The sequence below is a fragment of the Emys orbicularis genome, chromosome 7, assembly GCF_028017835.1.
Source record: "Emys orbicularis isolate rEmyOrb1 chromosome 7, rEmyOrb1.hap1, whole genome shotgun sequence".
NCBI lineage: Eukaryota > Metazoa > Chordata > Testudines > Emydidae > Emys > Emys orbicularis.
The window spans coordinates 84692280-84717581 of NC_088689.1; the positions used below are offsets into that span (position 1 = coordinate 84692280).

At 44.9% G+C, this 25302-nt stretch overlaps 1 protein-coding gene across 1 annotated transcript in view; it reads right to left on the reverse strand.

Annotated features, from left to right (window-relative positions):
• The window catches only part of DOCK3 (dedicator of cytokinesis 3), a 611447-nt gene that overhangs the window by 370377 nt on the left and 215768 nt on the right, over window positions 1-25302 (reverse strand). Inside the window, exon 5 of the mRNA XM_065408097.1 lies at window positions 9962-10110. Within this exon, the coding sequence (XP_065264169.1) occupies window positions 9962-10071 (110 nt within the window). The 5' untranslated portion in view covers window positions 10072-10110. The remainder of the gene's footprint in view (window positions 1-9961; window positions 10111-25302) is intronic.

Here is a 25302-nt window from a genome sequence, read left to right on the forward strand (position 1 = left end):
CTTCATCCCATGCAGCCTGACATCCGTCTGGTCCGCGAAGAGCGCTTTCCCATCAAATGGAAGGTCTTGCATAAGGGATTGGGCCTCCGTCGAGAGTCTGGACAGGAGGAGCCACGAAGCCCTGCGCATGGAAATTGCCGAAACCATCGAGCTGGCTGCGTCCGATGCCGCTTGCAGGGCCGCTTTAGCCGCCGCCGCCCCTTCTTCCACCAGAGCCTTAAAGTCCTTCCTGTCCCAGTCTGGGAGGAGAGGCTCGAACTTAGGCAGAGACTCCCACAGGTTAAAGTCATATCTGCTCAGCAAGGCCTGGTGGCTGGCTACCCTGAACTGGAAGCTTGCCGAGGAATAAATCTTTCTACCAAAGGAGTCCAGTCGTCTGGCGTCCTTATTTTTGGGGGTAGGTGTGGGCTGGCCCGGTCATTCTCTGTGGTTTACTGACTCTACCACAAGCGAGTTAGGTGCCGGGTGGGAATAGAAGTACTCATGGTCCTTGGCTGGCACGAAGTACTTCCTTTCAGCCTTCTTGGAGATCGGGACCAAGGAGACGGGAGCTTGCCACAGGGTGTTGGAAATGTTGGCTACACCCTGGTGCAGGGGCAGAGCCACGCAGCCCGGTGCCGAAGGGGACAACACATTAAAGAGGGAATTGGAAGGGCCCTCCATTTCCTCGGCCTGCAGTTGGAGGCTGGATGCCACCCGCTTTAGCAGGTCCTGGTGCACCTGAAAATACTCCTGAGGGATTGATGGCGGAGGCGCCGTTATGGTGTCGTCCGGTGCCGGGGAAAGGGCCCGCACGGAGCTGTGGGCCTCGGTCAGCACCGGGGGGTCGAGCCCCAGATCAGAGTCCGGGCGCAGGTCCACCGACTCGTGGCCCGCCGATCTGTCTCTTAGGCGGACGGACGAAGCTGATGGAGCCTGTGACGCTCTGGCGACCGAGCGGGCCCCCGTCTGGGCGGCCATCGGTGCCCACTGGCAGCACTGTCCTTGCCACGGGGCCCCTTGCCACTGACCCGGCTGAGGGCCCGGTGGTGGTAGTTGTCCCAGCTGAGCCGTGCGGGCCGGGGATGGGCGGCTGCATGCCGAGGTCACCGTCGAGCGCACGGTCTCACGGGAACGGTGTGAGCGGCAGTGCCTGCGATGACGCCTCTCTCAGGACCTGGACCTTGATGTCGAGGAACGGTACCCGCCCGAAGAGCTACTTCGGTACCCACGACGGCGGTGGGAGCGCCGGTGCCCCGATGCCGAGTCATCGCGAGGGGAATCCCGAGCACGACGACTAGGTGAGCGGGAACTGGAATGAAAATGACGACGTCTATCCCGATGAGACCGGCTGCGGTCGTCGCATCGCAAAGGGAAACATTCCTGGCGCCTCTCTCGATGCCTGTCGCTGGCAGGCGGCGTAGAGGGTCCCCGAGACTCCTGTGCCGGCGGTGACTGCGATGGCCTGGTCGGCATCGAACGGTGCAGGGAGCAGTCCTCGGAGCGGGAGCTGCGACCCACAGGAGAGGTCTGATGGGCACCCAATGAGGGCTTGCCCCGAGACTGGGGAGCCGTCGCCGATTGCACGCCTGGAACCGGCAGACTCATAATGTCCTTCACCGCCTGCATCGCCTCCGGCGTCGACGGCATCCATACTGGCGGAGATGTGTGCGCGGACGGCGCCGGGCTGCTCCGCTCCACATGAGTCGGAGACCTTGAGCCCGGGGGGGACGGAGGGCCGCCCGACGTGGGACCAGCCTCCCCTCTTTCCTTGTCTCAGCGCCGCTGCGAGGTAGGGCCCTTTCCCTGCTTCTTAGAGGGGGAGCGGTGCCGGCTAGTAGAGGGGGCCTCGCTACGCACCGACGACGCAGCGGCGGGTGCCGAGTCTGCCCGGCATGCCGGAGTTGGGGCCAACGCCGATTCCATCAGGAGAGCACGGAGTCTAATGTCTCTCTCCTTCTTGGTCCGCGGCTTGAATGACCTGCAGATCTTACAACGTTCGCTGATGTGAGTCTCGCCCAAGCAGCGGAGACACTCAGCATGAGGGTCACTCCCAGGCATAGAACGGTGACAGGAGTTACACAACTTGAAGCCTGGGGCACGGGGCATGCCCCGAGCCCACTCTAACAACTGAAGTAACAATTCCACAAACAGTACCACTAAGGTTGAGTAGAAAGGCTGCAGCAGAGCTGGAGCACAAGTTCCGACTACCTTCACTGGCGGCAAGAAGGAACTGAGGGTGGGGGGAGCACATGGCTCCCCTTATAGTGCGATATACAGGCGCCACTCCAGGGGTCACCGCGGTGCTCCCCCGCTATGGGTACTGCTAAGGGCAAAACTTCCGGCACCGGTGCACGTGGCAAGCACGCACACCTACTGTAGAATACACATGAGCAATCACTCGAAAAAGAACTTAGAGTTGCTGCAGCCTTTCACAAGGATGTACTGCTTGTGCAGCTAAACAGACATCGCTTTTTTCTTGTCTGTGAATAGGTAAATGAATTAAAAATCATTCAAATTAATATCAATATTATATGATGTGCCAGATACAGTAGTAAAATGGGGAATGTGATGGAATCTAATATGATTAAAATGTATATAAAAACAAAGTGAACTGTAAGTGATACAGCTTTGAGCAATATATTGTAAACTTTACGGGGAGAGCTTACATCACGGGTAATCCTCTTAGGTAAGAAATGTGTTGCATTCATATTGATTGCTTTTACTTTAAGTGACAAAGTGAAGAAGTAAGACTAATGTTTGCAATCAAGCATGCTTATGGTATAAAGTTAGTGAAATACAACTATGCCGAAAGAGGCAGTAAATAAAAGGAATTAAAAGCAAATAGTGTGTTTTATAAAGACACTAGAACAAAGTGGAATAATCAGATATGTAACTGGTTAATAATGCACAGACTCGACTCAGCCATGCATACTAAGGTCCCCCCTACTGTTGTTAAAACAAAGAGAACGGAAAAGGAAGATTTATACACATCTGTTCCAACCTCCTGGAGAGTAACAGTTCTTGAAGTGACTTTGCATTGTATAATGACTGTTAAAATAAGTTTAAAGAGCATCAAACAACATGGGCCGACTTTGTGTAAATTATATGAACTTGAAACAAACATTTCTGCACCTAGCAGAGCGTTGATGGAGAAACTGCAGATGTTCATTTTCATCATCTGAGTCAGATGCCTTCAACAGAAGGTTGATTTTCTTTTTTGGTAGTTTGGGTTCTGTAGTTTCCGAATTGGAGTGTTGATCTTTTAAGATTTCTGAAAGCATGTTCCACACCACGTCCCTCTCAGATTTTAGAAGGCACTTCAGATTCTTAAACCTTGAGTGGAGTGCTGTAGCTATTTTTAGAAATCTCGTATTGATACCTTTTTTTGCCAAATCTGCAATGAAAGTGATTTTAAATTAAACAACATATGCTGGGTTGTCATCCAAGACTGCCATAACACAAAATATATGGCAGAATATGGGTAAAACCACAGATCAGGAGACATACAATTCTCCCCCAAGAAGTTCAGTCACAAATTTAATTAATGCATTTTTTTTTTAATGAGCGTCATCAGCATGGAAGCATATCCTCTGGAATGGGGGCCGAAGTATGAAAGGACATATGAATGTTTAACAAATCTGGCACATAAATACCTTGCAAGGCCAGCTACAACAGTGCCATGCGAATGCCTGTTCTCACTTTTAGGTGACATTATAAATAAGGAGGCAGCATTATCTTCCGTAAATGTAAACAAATTTGTTTGTCTTAGCACTTGTCTGAACAAGAAGTAGGACTGAGTGGACATGCATACTCTAAACTTTTATATTGTTTTATTTTTGAGTGCAATGTAACAAAAGTAATCAACAGATGCTCCTCAAGTTAAGTAAACCTGACGTACACAAATCCGAGCTTACGGAAATAGTTCCATAAGCTAGAAATAGGAGGGTTGGGTTTTTTTTAGCGTTATGGTTGGAGATAGGTTTCCGACTTACGCAAAATTCGAGTTACGCAAGGCGTTCTGGAACAGAACGCTTGCGTAAGTCGGGGAGCATCTGTACATTTGTAAATTGCAGTTTCATGATGAAGAGATTGCACTACAGTACTTGTAAAAAGGTGAATTGAAAAATACTATTTCTTTTTTACAATGCAAATACTTGTAAACAAAAGTAATATAAAGTGAGCACTGTACACTTTGTATTCTGTGTTGTAATTGAAATCAATATATTTGAAAATGTAGAAGACATCCAAAAAGATTTAAATAATTGGTACTCTATTATTGATTAACAGTGTGATTAAAACTGCAATTAATCTTTTTAATCAAGTTAATTTGTTTTGGGTTAATCGCTTGAGTTAACTGCGATTAATTGTTTGCTCTACTTGTGATATTTATGGGCCATAAACTGATTACCTATACATAGTACATCGCAGAAATATTAAATTACACAATTGATTGTAAAATATTTGCCCCTGGAGTGCCATCCTTCAGCATTGCCTTGGGGAACTAAAGAGCTGCTTAAACTGTGTGCACTGATATTTACTTTTATATTCTTTGTTAATAATTATGTAATTCACATATTAACAACAGTGCCTTTCATTTGATGATCTCAGAGTGCCGTACAAACATTAATGAATTAAGCTTCCTAAATCCTTGTGAGATGGCATTATTACAGCATTCTACACATGGGGAAACTGAGGTACAGTGTGGTTAAGTTACATAACTAAGAAAGTGACAAACTTGAGAATAAAAGACGAGAATCACGACACTCACTCCTTTGTTCTAGATACCAGACAATATTGCTCCAAAAGGGGTTAAAGAACTTAAAGATTAGTGAGAACTGAAAGTAACTCCCATTACAAGACAGGGAAGAGAGATGTAATATTTAAATCACTTTTACAGTTTGCAATATTTTGAGACAGATTTTGTTTAAAAAAACAACTTCTTGACACAGAAAAAAATTCACCCAGATATAGCTGTAATGAATACAGATCTCCGAGTATCAAAACGGTCAAGTCAGTTAACAGACAGTTTCTGAAAAAAGCATGTTGTTGCTAAATTCTTTTTGCTGATTCAAAAAGTGAATATGCTGATCTCCAGACTACTGTAAGGTTGTCACTATTTCACTGTGAATGTTACTATTTACTATTTTAATTTAAAAAACAACAACATAGTACCACTTCAATTTCAAAAGGAATAAGAAATGTTTGACTTGGGATAATTAATAAAACAATAATAATAATAATAATTCTGGGTATAATCATGCCCTCCATGATACAACTGAAAAGGAGATGCTCCAAGAGAAGAAAACTTGGTAAATCCCCTTTTTTGAAATTCCATCTAAATTCTACTATTCTAAGGGTAGAGATTGCAGAAAAAGTTGTAGATGTCGCTCCCAAACATCAGTTCTCATGGTATCTTGGAGACCAAGGCTATGTGCACTGATTTCTGAGACCCTTGCAGCTCTTCCCTGTCACCTGGCAGTATAAACATTGTATTGTGATTACTATTGCTGTTACTATAGTCATTTTTGAGCCAACTTCTGAGAGTTTCCTGGGACCAAGTTGAGGGTAGCTTCTCCTCTTATTTGCCATAGAGCTAGCTGTTCCCAGAAGCAAATTTTGAAATTGCTTCTCTAAACTGTCCCCCAATGTGAACTATATGTATGTGGATAGTTGAAGGCACTCATTATTACTGTTTTATTATCTTTAGTTGGCTCTTTGATCTCCCTCAACATTATGTGCTCAACATACCTTCCCTTATCTGGAGACTCATTGTATAACTCTATTAACATATTTGTATTATTGTCACATGGGATTTGAATTTATATAGATTCTACTGTACGATCCTCCCTACTCAGAAACTGTATCTGATTAAATTTTATGGCATCTTTTAGATACAGTGCTATGCTCTTATCTCTATAACCTAATCCATTCTTCCTATATAGTCTATGGCCTGGTATTACAATAGCCCATTGAGTTTTTCATCCAACCATATCTCAGACATGTCTTTTATCCCAGTATAGCTCATTTATTTTTGTTATTATGTTTCTCACACTGGTATACAGATTTTTACACACACACACACACACACACACACACACACACACACACACACACACACACACACACTATAACATATGCCTAGATTTATCTAATATCCTGTTCTATTTCTGTCTCTGTGATTTCAACCCATCCCTTTCTCTAGTACAGCATAAGTTCTGTCTTTCTCTACCACCATAAACAGAACACCACTGTATTATTGGTATACCTAGCGGATGTTATATTTAACCATTATTTACCTCTATTGATCATTTCTATAAGGTGGTTGGGTAATGGGTTTTATCTTTAAGTTTTACACTTATTTATTGTATTATTTATTTAACAGAACTTCTTCTCTTTGGTCCACTAACAACTAATTGAGCAAACTATTCCCTTCAGTGCTGAACTACCATTTAGTCCAAATTCCTTTCTTCTCAGTACTCCCTCTCTCACTTCCTCTTGCTCACTCTGTCTGCTGCCTCTCTCAGCAAAACTATCTAGGGATAAAGCTCCTGTATGGTTGTGACACAGAGGCCCTTTAGAGGTTCACTATTCTGTGTCAACAACTCTTGTCAGGCCTGACATACCCACGGCACTTAACACACTGTTGTCATGACATATACCCAGAAGATGGTATGCAATATATCAATGGAAAACTAATAACTCATTGATCATTAATATTCTTGTGTAAGGTATATACAAGATATGTACAAAGAGTCATGGACAGGGGTGAAAGTGGGCCGGTACAGCGTACCAGTAAGAAGCCGGTACCGGCCCGTACGCAGCCGATGTTAAAGCACTGCCGCAGCAACGCTTTAAGGAGGGTCCTTTGCCACGGCTGCGCTTTAACGTCGCTGCCCCTTTTGCCCTCCCCCACACCCCGTCGGTGGCCCTGCTGGTAGGGTCCCTACTGGAACGGCCACCGACGCGGGGAGGGGGGCAAAAGGGGCAGCGCTTTAACATCATTGTCCCTTTTGCCCCCCCCCCGGCCGCTGACGGGGGGGCCCAAAAGGGACAGCTGCCCTGAGGCTGGCGATTTAACAGGGCTTGGGGCTCCAGGCCGCCGCCGCTGCTACTGCAGCAGTGGCCAGAACCCCAGGCCCTTTTAAAATGCTGCCAGAGCCCCGGTGGCACTGGCCAGGCAGTGCAAATGGGCGGGCTGGCTGGGGAAGGCTGACCCCCCCCCAGCCCTGCCCCTTCTGCCCGAAACTCCGCCCCTTCCAGGGACCAACTCCGGGCCCCCGTACCGGTAAGAATTTTATATTACTTTCACCCTGGTTATGGATATATTCTAGAATTATGTTCTTAAAATGTATTTGGCAACCAATGCATAAGCACAGTATGCCCTAGACAAAGAAATGTGTACTTGCTTGTCTGACTAACCTGATCATCAGGAAGAGACAATGAAATTGCATTTACATGCAAGGTAAACAAAGCCATCAAACCAGCAAGTGGGGGAGACAGCCTCTTAACTGTAAAGACGGGGGGCTGACCCTCAAAGATACAATTGAATCAACTGTTTGTATACAATATTACTGTATTATAAAAGTGTATCAAGGTCTTTTATCACACTGGTGATTCATTTAATTGTGAAAGGTATGCATTCACATTATATGAGGAATTATGGATACTCACTGATGATATGCTTTAAAGTCTGTGACCGAATATAGGTTTTCTCCCCGACAGGAGGGAAGACAGCTACCTACCTGTCTCCAATGTAAATTAAGCATTATGGAATCAAAACAATGGAAGCCCCATTTCCATATGATGGGAAGTCAATAGGCAGGGAGGAACAGCTGAAAGCCTTCCTGCCTCTTGAAGTAGGGACAATGAACTTTAGGAAGACAGCATGGCATCTACATCCCAGAAGGAGAGAGAAGCTTTGTCTGGGCTTACTTGTCAAATAATAAATTTCAAAGGTTTACTGGACTATAAAAAGAATGTGGAGAGAACCCTCATAATTATCCATCACTTGGGAAATTAACGGGGCCAGAGCTCTTGAAATCATGGAATGTTGGATTCTTCAAACAAGTGAGTTGAAGTCTTTGAGAACTGAGTTTAGGTGAGAAACCTGCTTAGGCAAAGACTGTAACTTGCTGAAAATAAGTTTTAGCCTTAGAAAAGTATTTTTACTTTTGTTTGCTTTTAACCCTTTTAAATCTTTATTCCTTTTACTTGGTATCACTTAATCCTATGTCCTTTTGTTAAATAAACTTGTTTTACTTTTACTAAAAACCAATTCAGTGCTATGATTGAAATACGAGTGTTGTCAAACTCTAATTAAATTAATGAACTGCAGTGCATGATCTCTTTAAAGGAGTAGCAAACTTATTAACTTCTGAGAGTGTTCCAGGAGAGGGCTGGACATGGCATGGAAACATCTCTGGGGAACTTGGGAGGTGGGGGTTCACTATTTGTTACATGCAAGACAAGGTGTGTCCTGAAGAGTTTACTGGCAAGACAGACGAGCTGGTGTGTCAGGGAGTTGTCACACAGCTTAGCAGTAACAAAACTCTCACTTACTGAGGCTGAGAGAGGTAACACAGTAGTTCACAATTCTGGGAACCTCAGCAGATTGCCATATTAGCAGATGATTTGGGAGATATTCGGAACTGGGAGGGTGTTGGGGTCACTTTGCAAAAGTAACTGAGCAGTGGAAACCAGGGTGTGACCTGCACGCTTGTCTGCTGCCTGTTGTTGTCAGGGCTGTGAGCCACAGCAAGAGCATTTCAGGCATCTAGAGTTGCAGGGCAGGTGGTGAATGAGCCCTTTACTAGTCTGGGTTGAATCCCAAAGCATTACAATGGTTTATTGGGTTCCATTTACATTAGTGGGAGTTAAAATGCAAGACAATCACTTAAGTAATTCTGTTAGTCTACATCTTTCAGAGCCTCTTTTTCAACTCAGAAGAGAGTAATATATTAATTTAACAAGAGGGGCCAGTTGAGTTTTTGTCAGTTCATTCCAGTACTCTTTTCCATAGGAGTCCTGACACAGGTGCTGAAGGAATGTGGCCATGACTAGAGTAAGTTAGGGAGGAAAAATTAACTTTTTTCTGTTTTTGGTAACTTACACAGAATTTTACTCTGTACTTTAATTACAACGTATCCACATCCTGGTTGAAGAAAGGTTGTTGTAAGCCTAAGGAGAGTGACATTTCCTCTGAAAAGGTCATGTGCATGCCACGCATAACACATCTGTTCACAGCACTTTGCCTTAGAACTAGGCAAGCCAAGCTTTTTACTTGTTGTTTTTCAAGAGTCGATTCTGGGATAGGGCTAGTTTTTTTTTTAAGTAATTAATTATAATTCCAGATTCAACTCTAAATTACTATAAATCCCTTTGGCTCCATAAAAAGAAGATTCACATGGTCACCTCTTTACAACAGGACTGATAATCAGGGCACAAAATCTGAGAAAGCATCAGCAGAGAATTATACGGATTACAAGACCTAAAACAAAATTAAATCTGAATACTATAAACCTCAATTCCACAGTGTTAATCATTTGATCAGACAGTGTCAGTTCTGGCTATTCTACAGTGTTGCCCAACAACAAAGCTGTACAGCTGTTCCACTGACAGTAACAATTTTTCAAATGGCAAAATGGTAATATTAATAATAATGCAGATAAATTACAATGTATAGAATACCTCAGATTTAATATTCACTGTACATCTTAAACGATAAGGCCTAAAACACATTGAAAAATACAGACTCCTTCAGAAAGGAATGAATGGTAGAAGCAAATCATACATTTTTAGAATTTTTAATTATGTATATCCATGGGGGAGGAGGTATGTCGTAAACTCAGAATGTAAAAAGTGATATTTGGTTTCAGTTGCCAACAACTAGAAGATAGTTCAACAGTTTACAAATTCCATTACACAAAAAACATTCCATATTAATTAAAACAGATGGCACTCAGATGGTACTTGTACTTACTCATTACCCCAGTCCAGTCGCACTGTAAGGTGTCTCTTGACTTCTCGCACCTGATCCTGTGTCAAGTGACCTGACAGTAGCTGTCTACGCAGGTCAATGAGTTCATTCATCACATGGCGCAGTTTGTAGAAAAGATCTATCTTATGCTTCTGTAAAAGTACATTTTGGTGGTAAGAGGGGGGGAAAGGGGAGAGAGATTAAAAAATCAAGTGAGATTTTCATCCATTATCCAAGAAAAAAAACAACTCAGAAAAGAATCATTCTTTTCCCCATATATGTATCAATGTCATGATGCTTCCAGAAAATAAATAAATACAAACTCCAGGTTCCTTTACCAGGCTGTCACAGTCATTCAATTCCCTTTTTTCTGCAGTTTGTTTTGCTTCAAAAAGTAAAAAATACTTTACAACAGCTTCCGTTTTAAGTATTATGGCCAAAAAAAGGCAATCAACTATAAACCTTGAAATTGAATTGTATGCTAATTGCTGTGGCCTTGAATATTTTAGCAGTACTAGAAAGGTACATGGACCACAAGGCAGAATTAGGTACTGTTTTCTTGCCTGAAGCCTAAATCACAGAAAGAGAAGGAAAAAACCCATGAATTGATATGTATGTAATTCCATCCTACCCTTGAAAGTGTACCTAACCTTCAGGATGGAGCAATTTAAAACAACCCAATTTAAATCACTTGATTTCCCCCTCCCCCCCAATAATTGATTTAAATCAGGTTCAGTCTTTGTAAAACTAATTTGAAAAACTGCTCTATAGCATCTTTAGATTAAAATGTATAATACACTAAATTATAAATATTGTTTGTTTTTAATGCCACTAGTAGGAGGCTGTCTGCAAACACTTAAGCGGGTACATAACTTTACTTACATGTATAATCCCATTGACTTCAATGGGACTACTTACAAGTAAGTATATGCATCGGGGGTAAAAACTGTATTTTTAGTATTTTTTTCTCTTAATGGCATAAAATCTTCATACTAAAATAAATTTTCTTCATTTTTAACAATGAGAAGTTATTTAGACCTTTAGTACATAAAGAAAATTACTGTAAACTCTTTTATGCACATAGACCAAAAAGTTCAAGGATAGGAGTCTAGAGTTAGGCTCTTAAGCTCATATTTAGGCACCTAAGGGGGGGATGCACATAGGGTAGGATTTTTAGAAGTATTCAGCATTGGTCTAACTCTGCTCCATTTACAGTCAATGGTAAAACTCCCAGGGTGATATCCTGGCCCTACTGAAGTCAATGGGAGTTTTGACTTCAATAGCTCCAGAATGCTACTTCCATTGACTTCACTGGGAGCAGAGCTCAGCGCATACCAAACATTTTTGAAAGTCCCATCTGTAACTCTTAAGGTACTAAGGTCCAGGATTTAATTGGAGTACCTAGTATAAACTAAAAACACAGGCAAAGGTCCCCGAAACTTGTCTATCACAATCAAAAGAATGAAAAACATTTAGGTCAATACCAACATAGGCAATAGTAAATCACAACAAAATAATTCTTCACAGTGCCTGCAACAAATACAGGCAACAAATATAAATGGGGCTATATCAATAAAGGGACATAAGCGTCTCAGTCTCAATGTAAGCACCACTGAGAACCACAAAACCGCCATTCAGCTGCTGCCTGACTAAACTCAACCAACATGTAAATTTTTGGCTGTAAAAGTTCCATAGGCTTCTAAGTTTCTGCCTCTGAATGTGTGCACTGCTGCTTAACTGTAGGCATCATTCTAGACACATATCATGTCTCAGCCCTAGTGCAATCCTCAAACCAGGGGAAGAATACAGGAAAAAAGACTATTAATCATTTAAAAAATATTTAGAAGTAGTCTAAAACAAAAGATTTCTATCATTTAACTATATGGGAAGTCTGAAGAGTCTGCGTTATTCCACTGTTAAAATAATGCCATTAAGAAAAGATTTGACACGAGATGCTACATTTTTTGGCCGAGCTTGTGAAGACCTTACTACCCACTTGATAGCATTTTTCTGTCAGTCTGTAATGCAGTAACTTTTGAATGCCCTATCTGATAAATTCAAAAATTTCAAAGACTGTTCTAGGTATCAGTGGCCAGAATTCTATTGACTTTTGGGTAAACCAGAAAACAGGGGACACATGGAGTCCCTGCCATCTGATTAGCACAGCCACAGCTTCAAGCACTCAGCAATTGTCTATAAGGAATAAACTAATGGCACTCATTAATGACTTTCAGCATAACAATACCTTATCTGATCTCTGCTCATTCTCCCAAGAGTTTCACATGATGACATCCTGAATGACTTATCACCCAGACAAAACATGGTGGGAAACAAACAGCTCCTGGCATGGGATGGAGAATGAGGAAGAGAGGGATCTGGGGACACAGAACCCTGACATAGTGGGGAGAATGGAGGACACTGGTATAGGGTGAGGAGATAATGTGGGGCACTCAGAACCCCTGCTAGGGGAGAGATTGGGGGACCCTAGTATGGGGGAAATGGGAATGGGGGAACACAGAGCCAATGGAATGGGGGACCCTGGAATGGGGGAGAGTTAACAGACCCCCCCACCCCGATGGACAGGGAAACTGGGGGATCCTAGTATGGGTGGAGAAAAAGGAGGAATAGGCGGCATGGGGGGGAAGGAGGAATGGTGGTGCCTGGAGGGATAATGGGGACTCTGGTATGGGAGGAGGTGGGAAATGGGAGGCAAACAGAACCCCTGGCAGTGGGGAGTTTAGGAGAATTACAGGGAGTCCCTGAAACAGAAGGGGATGGGAGGATGGCAAACAGGGAGCTTGTGGAGAGGAATGGAGGGATGCAAGGAGCCCCTGGTGTGGGCAATAAGCTCAGCCCACACAAGCTATGAAGTGTGCAATCCCTAATAAAACTAATTATAGCTCAAATTACCTAATACATTTACTTGCATTTTCTCCCAAATTTTATGCAGTACTGAAATTTTAAGTGGTGTCATTTTGGCCAAGGGAAGATACGCTGTATTTTTTCATGAATAATAAAGAGGTTGAAATCCAACTTTAAGTGCAACACTCAACTCAACCTTACCTATGGAACCGTATCTTATGCATCAATTGACAAAGGTAACTCAAAACTAGCAAAAATCATGCAGACTAACACCATCAAATGTAATCAACATATCCCACAAAACAATTACTTAAGATGACCTATCCATCATTAATCATTTGAAACAATACATGTCTTAGAGGTACTATGAGGCCTGGAAGGAAGCCAGCAGAGAAATATCTATAAATATACTGCAATTAATAAATTTTCTCACTAAACTACAATAATATTAATTATTTTAAAGCACTCAAGTTTTACTTGGTACTGACCAATACTCAAAAGAAAACTCAGTCCCTTGCCCAAGGAGCTTACAATCTAAACACACAAGCCTCAGAAGAATATTTTGGAAGATTTAGAGGATGATGCTAACTTGAAAATGTGTATTGTTTGTTATGAAGTGTCAGATTTTACGGATATGAATCAGCATTTATGCACTTCACATAAGATACTACATTGACACTAAGGTGAGATTCTGTGCTGTGCCTCTAAGTGATGCAGCACAGAACTTTCCATTCAGGAGGGTGGAGGTATAAGGGGTCTATTAGCCACCTCTGGCTTCCTGATTCTGGGCTGTTCTGGAAGCTGGAGAGGACACCAGCATAATTTAAGAAAATTGTTGGGGGCCTGTCTAAATTACAGCAGCTTCCCCTGTCTGCCATGTAGGATGCAGAGCTGCCTGGAACGTCCACAGTGCTGCATGGTGCATGCCTGTCCCTGACATGTCCCTCCTAATCCCAGCCTCACTCCAGTACTCTCCTACATCAGTGATCACAAGAGGCAGCTTTCTTACCTTTTCCCTTATTTAAATATATGGAGATATACCTAACTCATAGAACTGGAATGGACCTTGAAAGGTCATTGAGCCGAGCCCAGCCCCCTGCCTTCACTAGCAGGACCAAGTACTAATTTTGCCCCAGATCCCTAAGTGGCCCCCCCAAGGATTGAACTCACAACCCTGGGTTTAGCAGGCCAATACTCAAACCACTGAGCTATCCCCCCCGTACCCTCCCTAAAACAGACCAGGACCTTTTAGGGTTACTTTATGCCATTCCAGCATAGTGTAAAGGGGTCAAAATAGGATTCAGGATCTCACCCAGAATATTCAGGAGGACTTTGAATGAAGACACACTAGAATAGAGAAGATATCCTAAATATACAGTGAAGCATGGAAGGCAGCACAAAAACGGATGGGAAAAAGGAAACAATGGGAGTGACCAATTAAGTTTCATTAGAAGAGTAAAAGGGTAAGGAGGAATGTGATGTTTTGTCCCTCTACAGCAGTGCTCAATTAATATGTTACTATAACAGAGAAACTGACAAAGCACAATTTTATCAAATGGTATTGACAATTTAAGCCATAAAAATGGAGAAATAAGATGGAATGTTTTTATATAAAATTTTTGGTTAGTTTTTATCTTATCAAAGTAATGCTCTAGTAGGGTTAACTATTTAAAGATTCATAAATGGCACCCAAGGGTTCCTGGGTACCTCTCACCAGTTAAAATACATATACATTTGCAAAGTAAACTCTCTAAAACAAAGATGCGGTTAAAAATACCAACTATTCTTATCCAACCAAGTTGTTAAAATTAGCCCTACGTTCAAACAAAGGACCAAGTCCTGGCCCTTTTTCCTTCACAACTTCTCCATCCAATCAGCTAAATTGCTGCTCTATATCTCAGTCATTTCCCTTACTTGATTACTACATACTACTTGTAACAGGTCTTTCCTATATTAAATTTGCCTTTCCCTCCAAATTGTCCACAATACCACTGCCAAATCATCTGTCTCACTCACCTCTTAAAATACCTCACACACCTCCATCCCTTTCTTTCAAAAATTTTACCACCTTCCTTTTGCACCGTGAAATAAGTTCAGACTTCTTGTCCTTGTTTTTAAGGCGCTACTGCATGCAGCCCTGGCATAAGTCGGCACTCTTGTCTTCCCACACACTCTCGCAAAATAATCCATCCTTGATGCCAACATCAATATCCATTTTATCTTCTCAGAAAAATCTCTGTGCTTTCTTCCATCCTCCTCTGCACACCTGGAATGTCCTTCGAAAAAATTTGTGTTTTATTTCTCAATTTTCTATAAAGTCCTTCTTTTAGATTGTGAGCACACCTTCAGTTTGCTGTGTTTCCTGTTAAAAACTTTTGAATGTGATAAAAGAAATAGAAGAAAAGAATAATAGTATTTATACTAATAAAGGAAAGTCTGAGCCTTTGTATCTTATATTGCACCCTGAAGATTGTCAACAGATTGAGAAAGCCAGTTCTGGAAAGTTCATGATCCCTATCAGCAAGAGCAACCCAGAAGATCATAACTATCCTGACAGAAAAGGTGGAGAGAGGTGATCCTTCAGAAAACATATAATTTAAGTCTTTATTGATTGAAAACCTCACCTCAAGCTGTACTCTCAGAAGCAGAAATAGCTAATGCAGAGCTATGAGCTGGCACTGATAAACAGTATGACTCATTCAAAAGATATTATGTTACACGCTAGCTGAATCTTCAGGGTGCTTTTCAAGAATAGTGTATGGTAAAGCACATGGCACTAACCTAGACTTGAGATTATAAAGGCAATTTATTCTGGGGAGAAGCTATCTGTTGTCTGCATCAGTGAAGAGACACTGGAAAGATCATTCCGCTCTAATCTAATATTTTAAAAAAGATTCTTAATTTTAACAAATATGTACTTCTTAAAATGACATTTTTGATGCTTGGTCTCAGGCCTGAACAAAATCTGTTCAGCTATCTTTAAGCTACGTGAAGATGAAAAAATCCATACTTTTCATTATCAAAAATTTCAGATATCTGCATTACATAGTTAAAAATAGTTTTACTTTAAAACTTAATTGTTGGCATATTCATAGTACTCAGTGAGGAATGCAATCTTTACTAAGTTTAAATACATCAGGGTTTTTGGCCTGGTCTACACTAGGAGTTTATGTCGAATTTAGCACCGTTACATCGAATTAACCCTGCACCTGTCCACACCACGAAGCTATTTAGTTCGACATAGAGGTCTCTTAAATTCGACTTCTGTACTCCTCCCCAACGAGGGGAGTAGCACTAAATTCGACATAGCCATGTCGAATTAGGCTAGGTGTGGATGGAAATCGACGGTAATAGCTCCGGGAGCTATCCCACAGTGCACCACTCTGTTGACGCTCTGGACAGCAGTCCGAGCTCGGATGCTCTGACCAGCCACACAGGAAAAGCCCCGGGAAAATTTGAATTCCTTTTCCTGTCTGGCCAGTTTGAATCTCATTTCCTGTTTGGACATCGTGGCGAGCTCAGCAGCACTGGCAACGATCCAGAGCTCTCCAGCAGAGATGGCCATGCAATCTCAGAATAGAAAGAGGGCCCCAGCATGGACTGATCGGGAAGTCTTGGATCTGATCGCTGTGTGGGGCGATGAGTCCGTGCTTTCCGAGCTGCGATCGAAAAGACGGAATGCAAAGATCTACGAGAAGATCTCTAAAGCCATGGCAGAGAGAGGATACAGCCGGGATGCAACGCAGTGCCGCGTGAAAATCAAGGAGCTGAGACAAGGCTACCAGAAGACCAAAGAGGCAAACGGACGCTCCGGATCCCAGCCCCAGACATCCTGTTTCTACGAGGCACTGCATTCCATCCTAGGTGCGGCCGCCACCACTACCCCACCAGTGACCGTGGACTCTGAGGATGGGATATTGTTGACGGCCGGTTCCTCGGACATGTTAGCGGACGGGGAAGATGAGGAAGGAGATGAGGAGGACGAGGCAGTCGACAGCACTTACAACGCTGATTTCCCCGACAGCCAGGATCTCTTCATCACCCTTACAGAGATCCCCTACCAACCATCCCCAGGCGTTAACCCGGACACAGAATCAGGGGAAGGATCAGTCAGTAAGTGTTTTAAACATGTAAACATTTATTTTTAACAGAACAGGAATATTAACAATATTAACAATGGGTTTTTCATGATTAGTTTGCCCTAGACGCTTCACGTTTCAGTCCTTGGCAGTGCAACTACTGAAAAAAAATCTAACAATGTCCGGTTTAGCATGATTGGTTTGCCCTAGGCGCTCTACTGTTTAGTCCCTGCCAGTGCAGCTACAGTAAAATCCGGTCTATATGTCCAGGGATAGAGCAGAAATCCTCCTGGGACATCTCCACGAAGCTCTCCTGGAGGTAATTGGAAAGCCTTTGCATCAGGTTCCTGGGGAGAGTGGCCTTATTGGGTCCTCCGTGGTACGAAACGTTTCCGCGCCAGGAGACAAGCAAGTACTCCGGGATCATTGCCTTGCAGAGCATGGCGGCATACGGCCCTGGTCTTTGCATGCTTTCCCGAAGCATCCTTTCTTTCTCCGTCTCTGAAATCCTCATCAGAGTGATGTCGCTCATGGTGACCTGCTTTGAATTAGGTAGGGGAATGTTAGTATTGGGACTGCTTGCCTGTTCCTTTACAGAATGGTAACCGGCGGTTTACAGCCACGCGGTGGAGGCGGGAGAGGGACAGCATACAGGGATCTTTCCCTGGGACAGCCGCGAGGGGGTGGGACAGGGGCGGAGTTCATGCTTGCCGGATTGCTGGCAGCAGGGACTGGCATTGCTTTGAACGTGAAAGGAGGGCAGTGCTATTATTAAAGTTTTAAGCAGCCACAAGTCTACGGCTTACCATGTCGGCCTGCTACACAAATTCCACTGTCCTGCCCCGCTTCTCTGATCTGCACTGCAAGACCCCAGGCACTGAATGTGAAGGCCGAAAATTCGACCTTGTCCTGAGTGCGCATGTGATAGGTGCTGTGCATGGTCTTGTTCACAGAGAAAGATTATGTTCTTTGTTCACAACTAAATTTATCTTTCTGTGGAATTCACTCCCTTTTTCCCATCCCACAGCTGCGACTGTCTCCCGACCTACCCTGGCATCACACTCCCAGAGGCTAGCGCAGATTAGGCGTAGGAAGAAGAGGACACGGGAGGACATGTTCTCGGAACTTATGGGCTGCTCCCGAGCCCAGGCAGCCCAGCAGACCCAGTGGAGGGAGAATTTGTCCCAAATGCACCGATCACACATGGAACGGGAGGAGAGGTGGCGGCAGGAAGACCAGCAGGTGACTCAAACGCTGCTTGGACTAATGAGGGAGCAAACGGACACGCTCCGGCGCCTTGTGGATGTTCTGCAGGACCGGAGGCAGGAGGACAGAGCCCCGCTGCAGTCTATCTCTAACCGCCCTCCCCCGCCACAAAGTCCCATACCCCCCTCACCCAAAGTCCCAAGAAGGAGGGGCGGCAGAGTCCGTGAAAACTCTCACTCCACCCCTGCAGACTGCTCAAGTACCAGAAGGCTCTCATTCCCCAAAATTTGATAAGTCCTTTCCTTCCCGCCTCACCCAAGCCCCCGTCCCAGTTTCATCCCCCAGTTTCATGTGTAGTTGCTAATAAAAAATACGTTTCTGTTAATTACTGTTTCCATCATGTTCTTTTAGAGGAGAGTCTGTCTGAAGGGGGGGAAGGGGGTTGGTAATTGGACAGGACAGTCACCTTTACCAGGATACAGAGGCGGGGGCAGGTTCAGCAGCAGGGCACACACACATTGCAGTCACTAGTTACCCTGGTCAGTCTGGGAGGTGGTTTTCATGTTCTGTGTGGGGGGGGGGCTATGTGACTTTGTGGCGGGGGAGGGCGGTTAGAGATCTTATGCAGCGGTCCTTATCCTGGATCACAGAGCCACGCAGCAGGGGATCTGTAACCGTCCTCCCCCTGCCACAAAGTCACATAGCCCCCACACACAGAGTCCCGAACAGGAGGGGTGGCAGGCTCCGTTGAAACAACCAGTCCACCACTGCGGAGCCTGTCATTCCTGGAGTTTAGAAGCGTCCTTTGCATCACTACACTACACCCGCTCCCCACCACAGTCTGCGTCCCAGGTTCAACACTTTACCGAGAAAACAGTAATAAAGAAAACGGTGTTCATTAACAAAATTCAAGTGATTTTATTTTTAAACGTGTGTTGGAAGGGGGGGAACGGGGTGAACGGGGTATGTAACTGGAGAGGATAGTGAACATTTACTGGATAAAGATACGGGGGCAGGTTCAGCTTCTCTTTAAACAAACTTAATAGTCACGTTACCCTGCTCACTCAGGAACCTAGCTTTCAAAGCCTCCCGGATGCACAGCGCGTCCCGCTGGGCTCTTCTAATCACCCGGCTGTCTGGCTGGGCGTAATCAGATGCCAGGCTATTTGCCTCAACCTCCCACCCCGCCATAAAGGTCTCCCCCTTGCTCTCACACAGATTGTGGAGCACACAGCAAGCTGCAATAACAATGGGGATATTGGTTTCGCTGAGATCACAGCGAGTCAGTAAGCTTCTCCATCTCCCCTTGAGACGGCCAAAAGCACACTCCACCACCATTCTGCACTTGCTCAGCCGGTAGTTGAACAGTTCTTTTTCAGTGTCCAGGGCGCCAGTATAGGGCTTCATGAGCCAGGGTATTAGCGGGTAGGCTGGGTCCCCGAGGATGACTATAGGCATCTCCACATCCCCAAGAGTTATTTTGTGGTCCGGGAAGTAAATACCTTCCTGCAGCCGTCTAAACAGACCAGAGTTCCTGAAAACACGAGCGTCATGAACCTTGCCCGGCCATCCGACGTTGATGTTTGTAAAACGTCCCCTATGGTCCACCAGTGCTTGCAGCACCACTGAAAAGTAGCCCTTTCGGTTAATGTACTGGCTGGCCTGGTGGTCCGGTCCCAGGATAGGGATGTGAGTTCCATCTATAGCCCCACCGCAGTTTGGGAATCCCATCGCGGCGAAGCCATCTATGATGACCTGCACGTTTCCCAGGGTCACTACCTTTGAGAGCAGTAGCTCAACGATTGCGTTGGCTACTTGCATGACAACAACCCCCACGGTAGATTTGCCCACGCCAAAGTGGTTCGCGACTGACCGGTAGCTGTCCGGCGTTGCAAGCTTCCAGAGGGCTATGGCCACTCGCTTCTGGACACTCAGGGCTGCTCGCATCCGGGTGTCATTGCGCTTCAGGGCAGGGGACAGCAACTCACAAAGTTCCAGGAAAGTCCCCTTCCGCATGCGAAAGTTTCGCAGCCACTGTGATTCATCCCAGACCTGCAGCACTATGCGGTCCCACCAGTCCGTGCTTGTTTCCCGGGCCCAGAATCGCCGTTCCACAACATCAACATGACCCATTGCCACCATGATGTCCTCGGCGCGGGGTCCCGTGCTTTGTGACAGGTCTGTGCCACTCGCAGACTTCAGGTCCTCACCGCGCTGCCGTAGCCTCCTCGCCCGATTTCTCAGCATCTGCCTCTGGAAAAGGTGGATGATAAGGTGCGAAGTGTTGACAACGGCTATAACTGCAGCGATGGTCGCAGCGGGCTCCATGCTCGCAGTGCTGTGGTGTCCGCGCTGTCACTGACCAGAAAAGTGCGCGAACTGATTTCCCACCAGCGCTTTCAGGCAGGGAGGGCGGGAGTGACGGTTGGATGACGACAGTTACCCAAAAGCACCCTCGACACATTTTTTTCCCCAGAAGGCATTGGGGGCTCGACCCAGAATTCCAATGGGCAGCGGGAACTGTGGGATAGCTGCCCACAGTGCACCGCTTCCAATGTCGACGCTTGCCCCGTTAGTGTGGACTCACAAAGTCGAATTACTGTCCTTAGTGTGGACACACACGTTCGACTTTGTAATATCGATTCCACATATTCGATTTAAGTAAAATCGAACTACTCTCGTAGTGTAGACATACCCTTTGTTTTTGTTTTTTTAGTAAATTGGGTACTCCAAATTACTGCCTCCATAGATATGCTTTTGGAATTATGTGCCCATCTGCAAGCAACTCTGGAACCAGTAAAAGCTTTAGCTAGCTAGGAAATCTGGACAATGACACATACGCTGCATACTGCAAAGATTATGAGCCTAATTCTTAGTTCCTTTGTTACTGAAATCAGTGCAGGAATGGACGGGGCAAAAGGGCCTTTAAACCACCTCTGTGCTTCCTGTATTCTGGGCTTTCCTAGGGACATGTCCACACCCAAGATTAAGTTAGACTGCTCTAATTAATGCTTGACCAGGCCATGGTCTCCTAAGGGCTCCCAGCCATCTGAGCACAGACAGCTGGAATGCAGTAGCCCTCGGGATACACCCCACCGCTATCTCTGCCAGCCATTTGCTGAGAGCCAGCACACAGTTGTTCTGACAGCTTTACATCAGCCAGGAAGCCCCATGTGCTGGGGGTATTTCCACATGTCATTTCCTTTTCTTTTATTATATCTCCAATGGTGCAGGCCAAAAAAAGTGATCTGGGCCCAAGTCATAAGAGAGATTTGGGCCCAAGTGTATAAAAGAGAAGCGAAAGCCTCAACCCTTTAATTTCATATTTTGTTCCATCTGTCAGTGGGCCTAGAGTTTGATCCTTTGGTATGTCACCTTGATAATATATGCTAATTACAGTGACACCCCTTATAAATTAATGCATTTTGCAAGTGGAAAAAAAAACAATAGTTCATCACAAATTATATTTTGTTCATTTATTTTGACAACTGAAGTTTAGTTTTAATTATTATAGTATTTCATTGCATACTAGTAAATGTTCTGTCATACATTTTGTAAAAATAACAAAGTCTTCGATTGTGAAATCAATATAGCTTTCAGATATTACATCTTTACTGAAAGTGAAGAAAGAATATTAAAAGATTACTGAAGTTTTGCTGAAGCTGTGTTAATATTATTTAGGTATAATTAAATGGTTGTTTACTTGAGTGACATTATTGGACTGAAAAGGAAAATCTATATTATAGTTTTTATATCCTGAGGTTTTTCTTTAATACTGTCATAACTATAAAGGGAAGGGTAACAGCTCTCCTGTGTACAGTACTATAAAATCCCTCCTGGCCAGAGACTCCAAAATCCTTTTACCTGTAAAGGGTTAAGAAGCTCAGGTAACCTGGCTGACACCTGACCCAAAGGACCAATAAGGGGACAAGATACTTTCAAATCTTGGGGGGGGGGAGGGAGGCTTTTGTTTGTGCTCTTTGTTTTGGGGGTTGTTCGCTCTTGGGACTAAGAGGGACCAAACATCAATCCAGGCTCTCCAAATCTTTCTGAATAAGTCTCTCATATTTCAAACTTGTAAGTAAACAGCCAGGCAAGGCGTGTTAGTTTATCTTTGTTTTCTCAACTTGTAAATGTACCTTTTACTAGAGTGTTTATCTCTGTTTGCTGTACTTTGAACCTAAGGCTAGAGAGGGGTCCTCTGAGCTCTTTAAGTTTGATTACCCTGTAAAGTTATTTTCCATACTGATTTTACAGAGATGATTTTTACCTTTTTCTTTAATTAAAAGCCTTCTTTTTAAGAACCTGATTGATTTTTCCTTGTTTTTAGATCCAAGGGGGTTGGATCTTGATCCACCAGGAGTTGGTGGGAGGAAGGAGGGGGGATGGTTAATTTCTCCTTGTTTTAAGATCCAAGGGGTTTGGATCTGTATTCACCAGGGAATTGGTGAAGAGTTTCTCAAGGCTTCCCAGGGAAGGGAATTAGCTTTGGGAATGGTGGCAGCGGACCAGATCTAAGCTGGTAGTTAAGCTTAGAAGTTTTCATGCAAGCCCCCACATTTGTACCCTAAAGTTCAGAGTGGGGAAGCAGCCTTGACATGGTGGCAGAGCGGTGGGATCATTTTAAACCAAAAGCCAGTAAGATTTTTTTTTCTCCTTTCTAGCTGCTTGGAAAGCAGAGCTGAAGGTAGATGCATATCTTATCTCTCCTTGCCTGAAGGCAGAGGTGTTAAGTTTTTTTTTTTTAACAAGGGTCTTTGTTAAGAGAAGGGTTCAATCAATGAGCAAACAGCTGGTAAAAGGAATTTACAAGCTGAATTGTTTTTTTTCTTTCTACTCAGGGATAGCCAGTTAGAAAGTCTCTGTTACCTCAGCAGCTGCCTGAGCTGAGTGCATCCCAGTTTCAGTCAACTGCAGAGGGGTGTGGCCCAGCACAGGAAAACAGGAAAATGACTACCAAAGAAGTAGCTAACAAACTAGAACTGGCCAGACTAGAAGCAGAAGAAAATGAAAAAAAACATCAGAGACTGCTTCAATTAAAAAAACTCGAGCAAGAAGCTGAAAAGAAAGCCAAAGAGGAGGCCCATGAAAGAGAAGAGAAAGCCAAAGAGGAGGCCCACAAGAGAGCTATGGAGCTGAAAGAAAAAGAGATGGAGGAGAGGGAAAAAGAGAGGAAGCATGAACTGGAATTAGCAAGGGCTAGGCCGGATATACCAGCCAATCCTAGCAACCCCTCTCCAGGTACCCCTTCCCATCCCAGAAAATTCCCCACCTACAAGGCAGGCGATGATACTGAGGCCTTCTTAGAAAATTTTGAAAGGGCCTGCCTTGGATACAGCATCACTACAGACCAGTACATGGTAGAGCTGAGGCCGCAGCTCAGTGGACCCTTAGCAGAGGTGGCGGCTGAAATGCCTAAGGAACACATGAACAGTTATGAACTTTTTAAAAACAAGGCCAGACTCAGAATGGGGCTAACACCCGAGCATGCCCGTCGGCGGTTCAGAGCCCTAAGGTGGAAACCAGACGTGTCATTTACCCGACATACCTACCACATTGACAAAAATTGTGATGCCTGGGTATCAGGAGCAAATGTTAAATCTCTGGAAGATCTGGTTTCCCTAGTAAAAATGGAGCAGTTTTTAGAGGGTGTTCCTGAGGAAATAGAAAGGTACATCCTAGATGGGAAGCCCAAAACTGTAACCGAGGCGGGGGAGATCGGAGCCAAATGGGTGGAGGTGGCAGAAAAGAAAAAAACTAGTAGCAGTTGGAGCGAATATCAGAAGGGGCAACCCGAAACAAAACCTTACCACCGGGGACAATCCAAGGCCCCACCTACATCCCAAGGGAAACCCCAGATGCCTTCTCACCCCACCACACCAGTCTCCACCAACCAACATCGCCCCGGTGATACCTTAGCAGGGCGATGTTTTAAATGTAATGAACTGGGACATATAAAGGCTCACTGCCCCAAGAACCTCAACCGATTACAGTTCATTACACCACAATCACACCAAAGATCCCCAGACCCAGATGCCTCTCTCATACCCTCGGAGCGAAGGGAAACCTTGAGAGTGGGCGGAAAGAAGGTTATCGCTTGGAGGGACACTGGGGCACAAGTGTCAACTATCCACCAATCCCTAGAGGACCCCAAACTCATCAACCCGGAGGTTCCAGTGACAATTCAACCGTTCATCTCACAGTCTGTAACCTTGCCTACAGCCAAGTTGCATGTTCAGTACAAGAGCTGGTCAGGAATGTGGACTTTTGCAATCTATGACAATTATCCCATCCCCATGCTGCTGGGGGAAGACGTGGCCAACCATGTGAAGCTAGCCAAGAGGGTGGGAATAGTCACCCGCAGCCAAGCTAAGCAAGCTTTCACCCCCATCCCTGTTCCTGAGCCATCCACCAGGGCCCAGTCTGTGTTACCAGAGACCCAAACAAAGGTGGTGGAACCGGATCCCCTGCCAACGATTGCAACAGCCGTAGTGGATCCAATCCCAGAGACCCAGCCAAAGCCAGTCCCAGAACCGGAACTGGCAACGCAACCAGCACCAGAACCATTGCCAGCACTGAGTCCAGCGCTTGCAAACCTGTCTACCACTCCAACACCAGAGGGCACCAGCGAGCCTGAACTGGCGGAAGCAGCAGATAACCCTACCCAAGAGGCTCAGCCAGAGCCTGAAATACCACATAGTGCACCAACGGACAGTGGTTCACAGTCAATGGAAACAGCCCCAGCACCTGCATCGCTTCCAGAGGGACCAAGCCCCAGTCCACAGTCCAAGGAGGAACTGATGTCTCCAGCATCAAGGGAACAGTTCCAGGCCGAGCAGGAAGCAGATGACAGCCTTCAGAAAGCTTGGGCGGCGGCACGGAGCACCCCACCGCCTCTCAGCTCTTCTAACTGATCCCGGTTTGTTGTAGAACAAGGACTTTTATACAAGGAGACTCTTTCTGGTGGGCACCAGGAAGACTGGCATCCTCAAAGACAGTTGGTAGTTCCCACTAAGTATCGGGTAAAGCTCTTGAGCTTAGCCCATGATCACCCTAGTGGCCATTCTGGGGTGAACAGAACCAAAGACCGGTTGGGGAAGTCCTTCCACTGGGAGGGAGTGGGCAAGGACGTTGCTAATTATGTCCGGTCTTGTGAGGTGTGCCAACGAGTGGGAAAGCCCCAAGACCAGGTTAAAG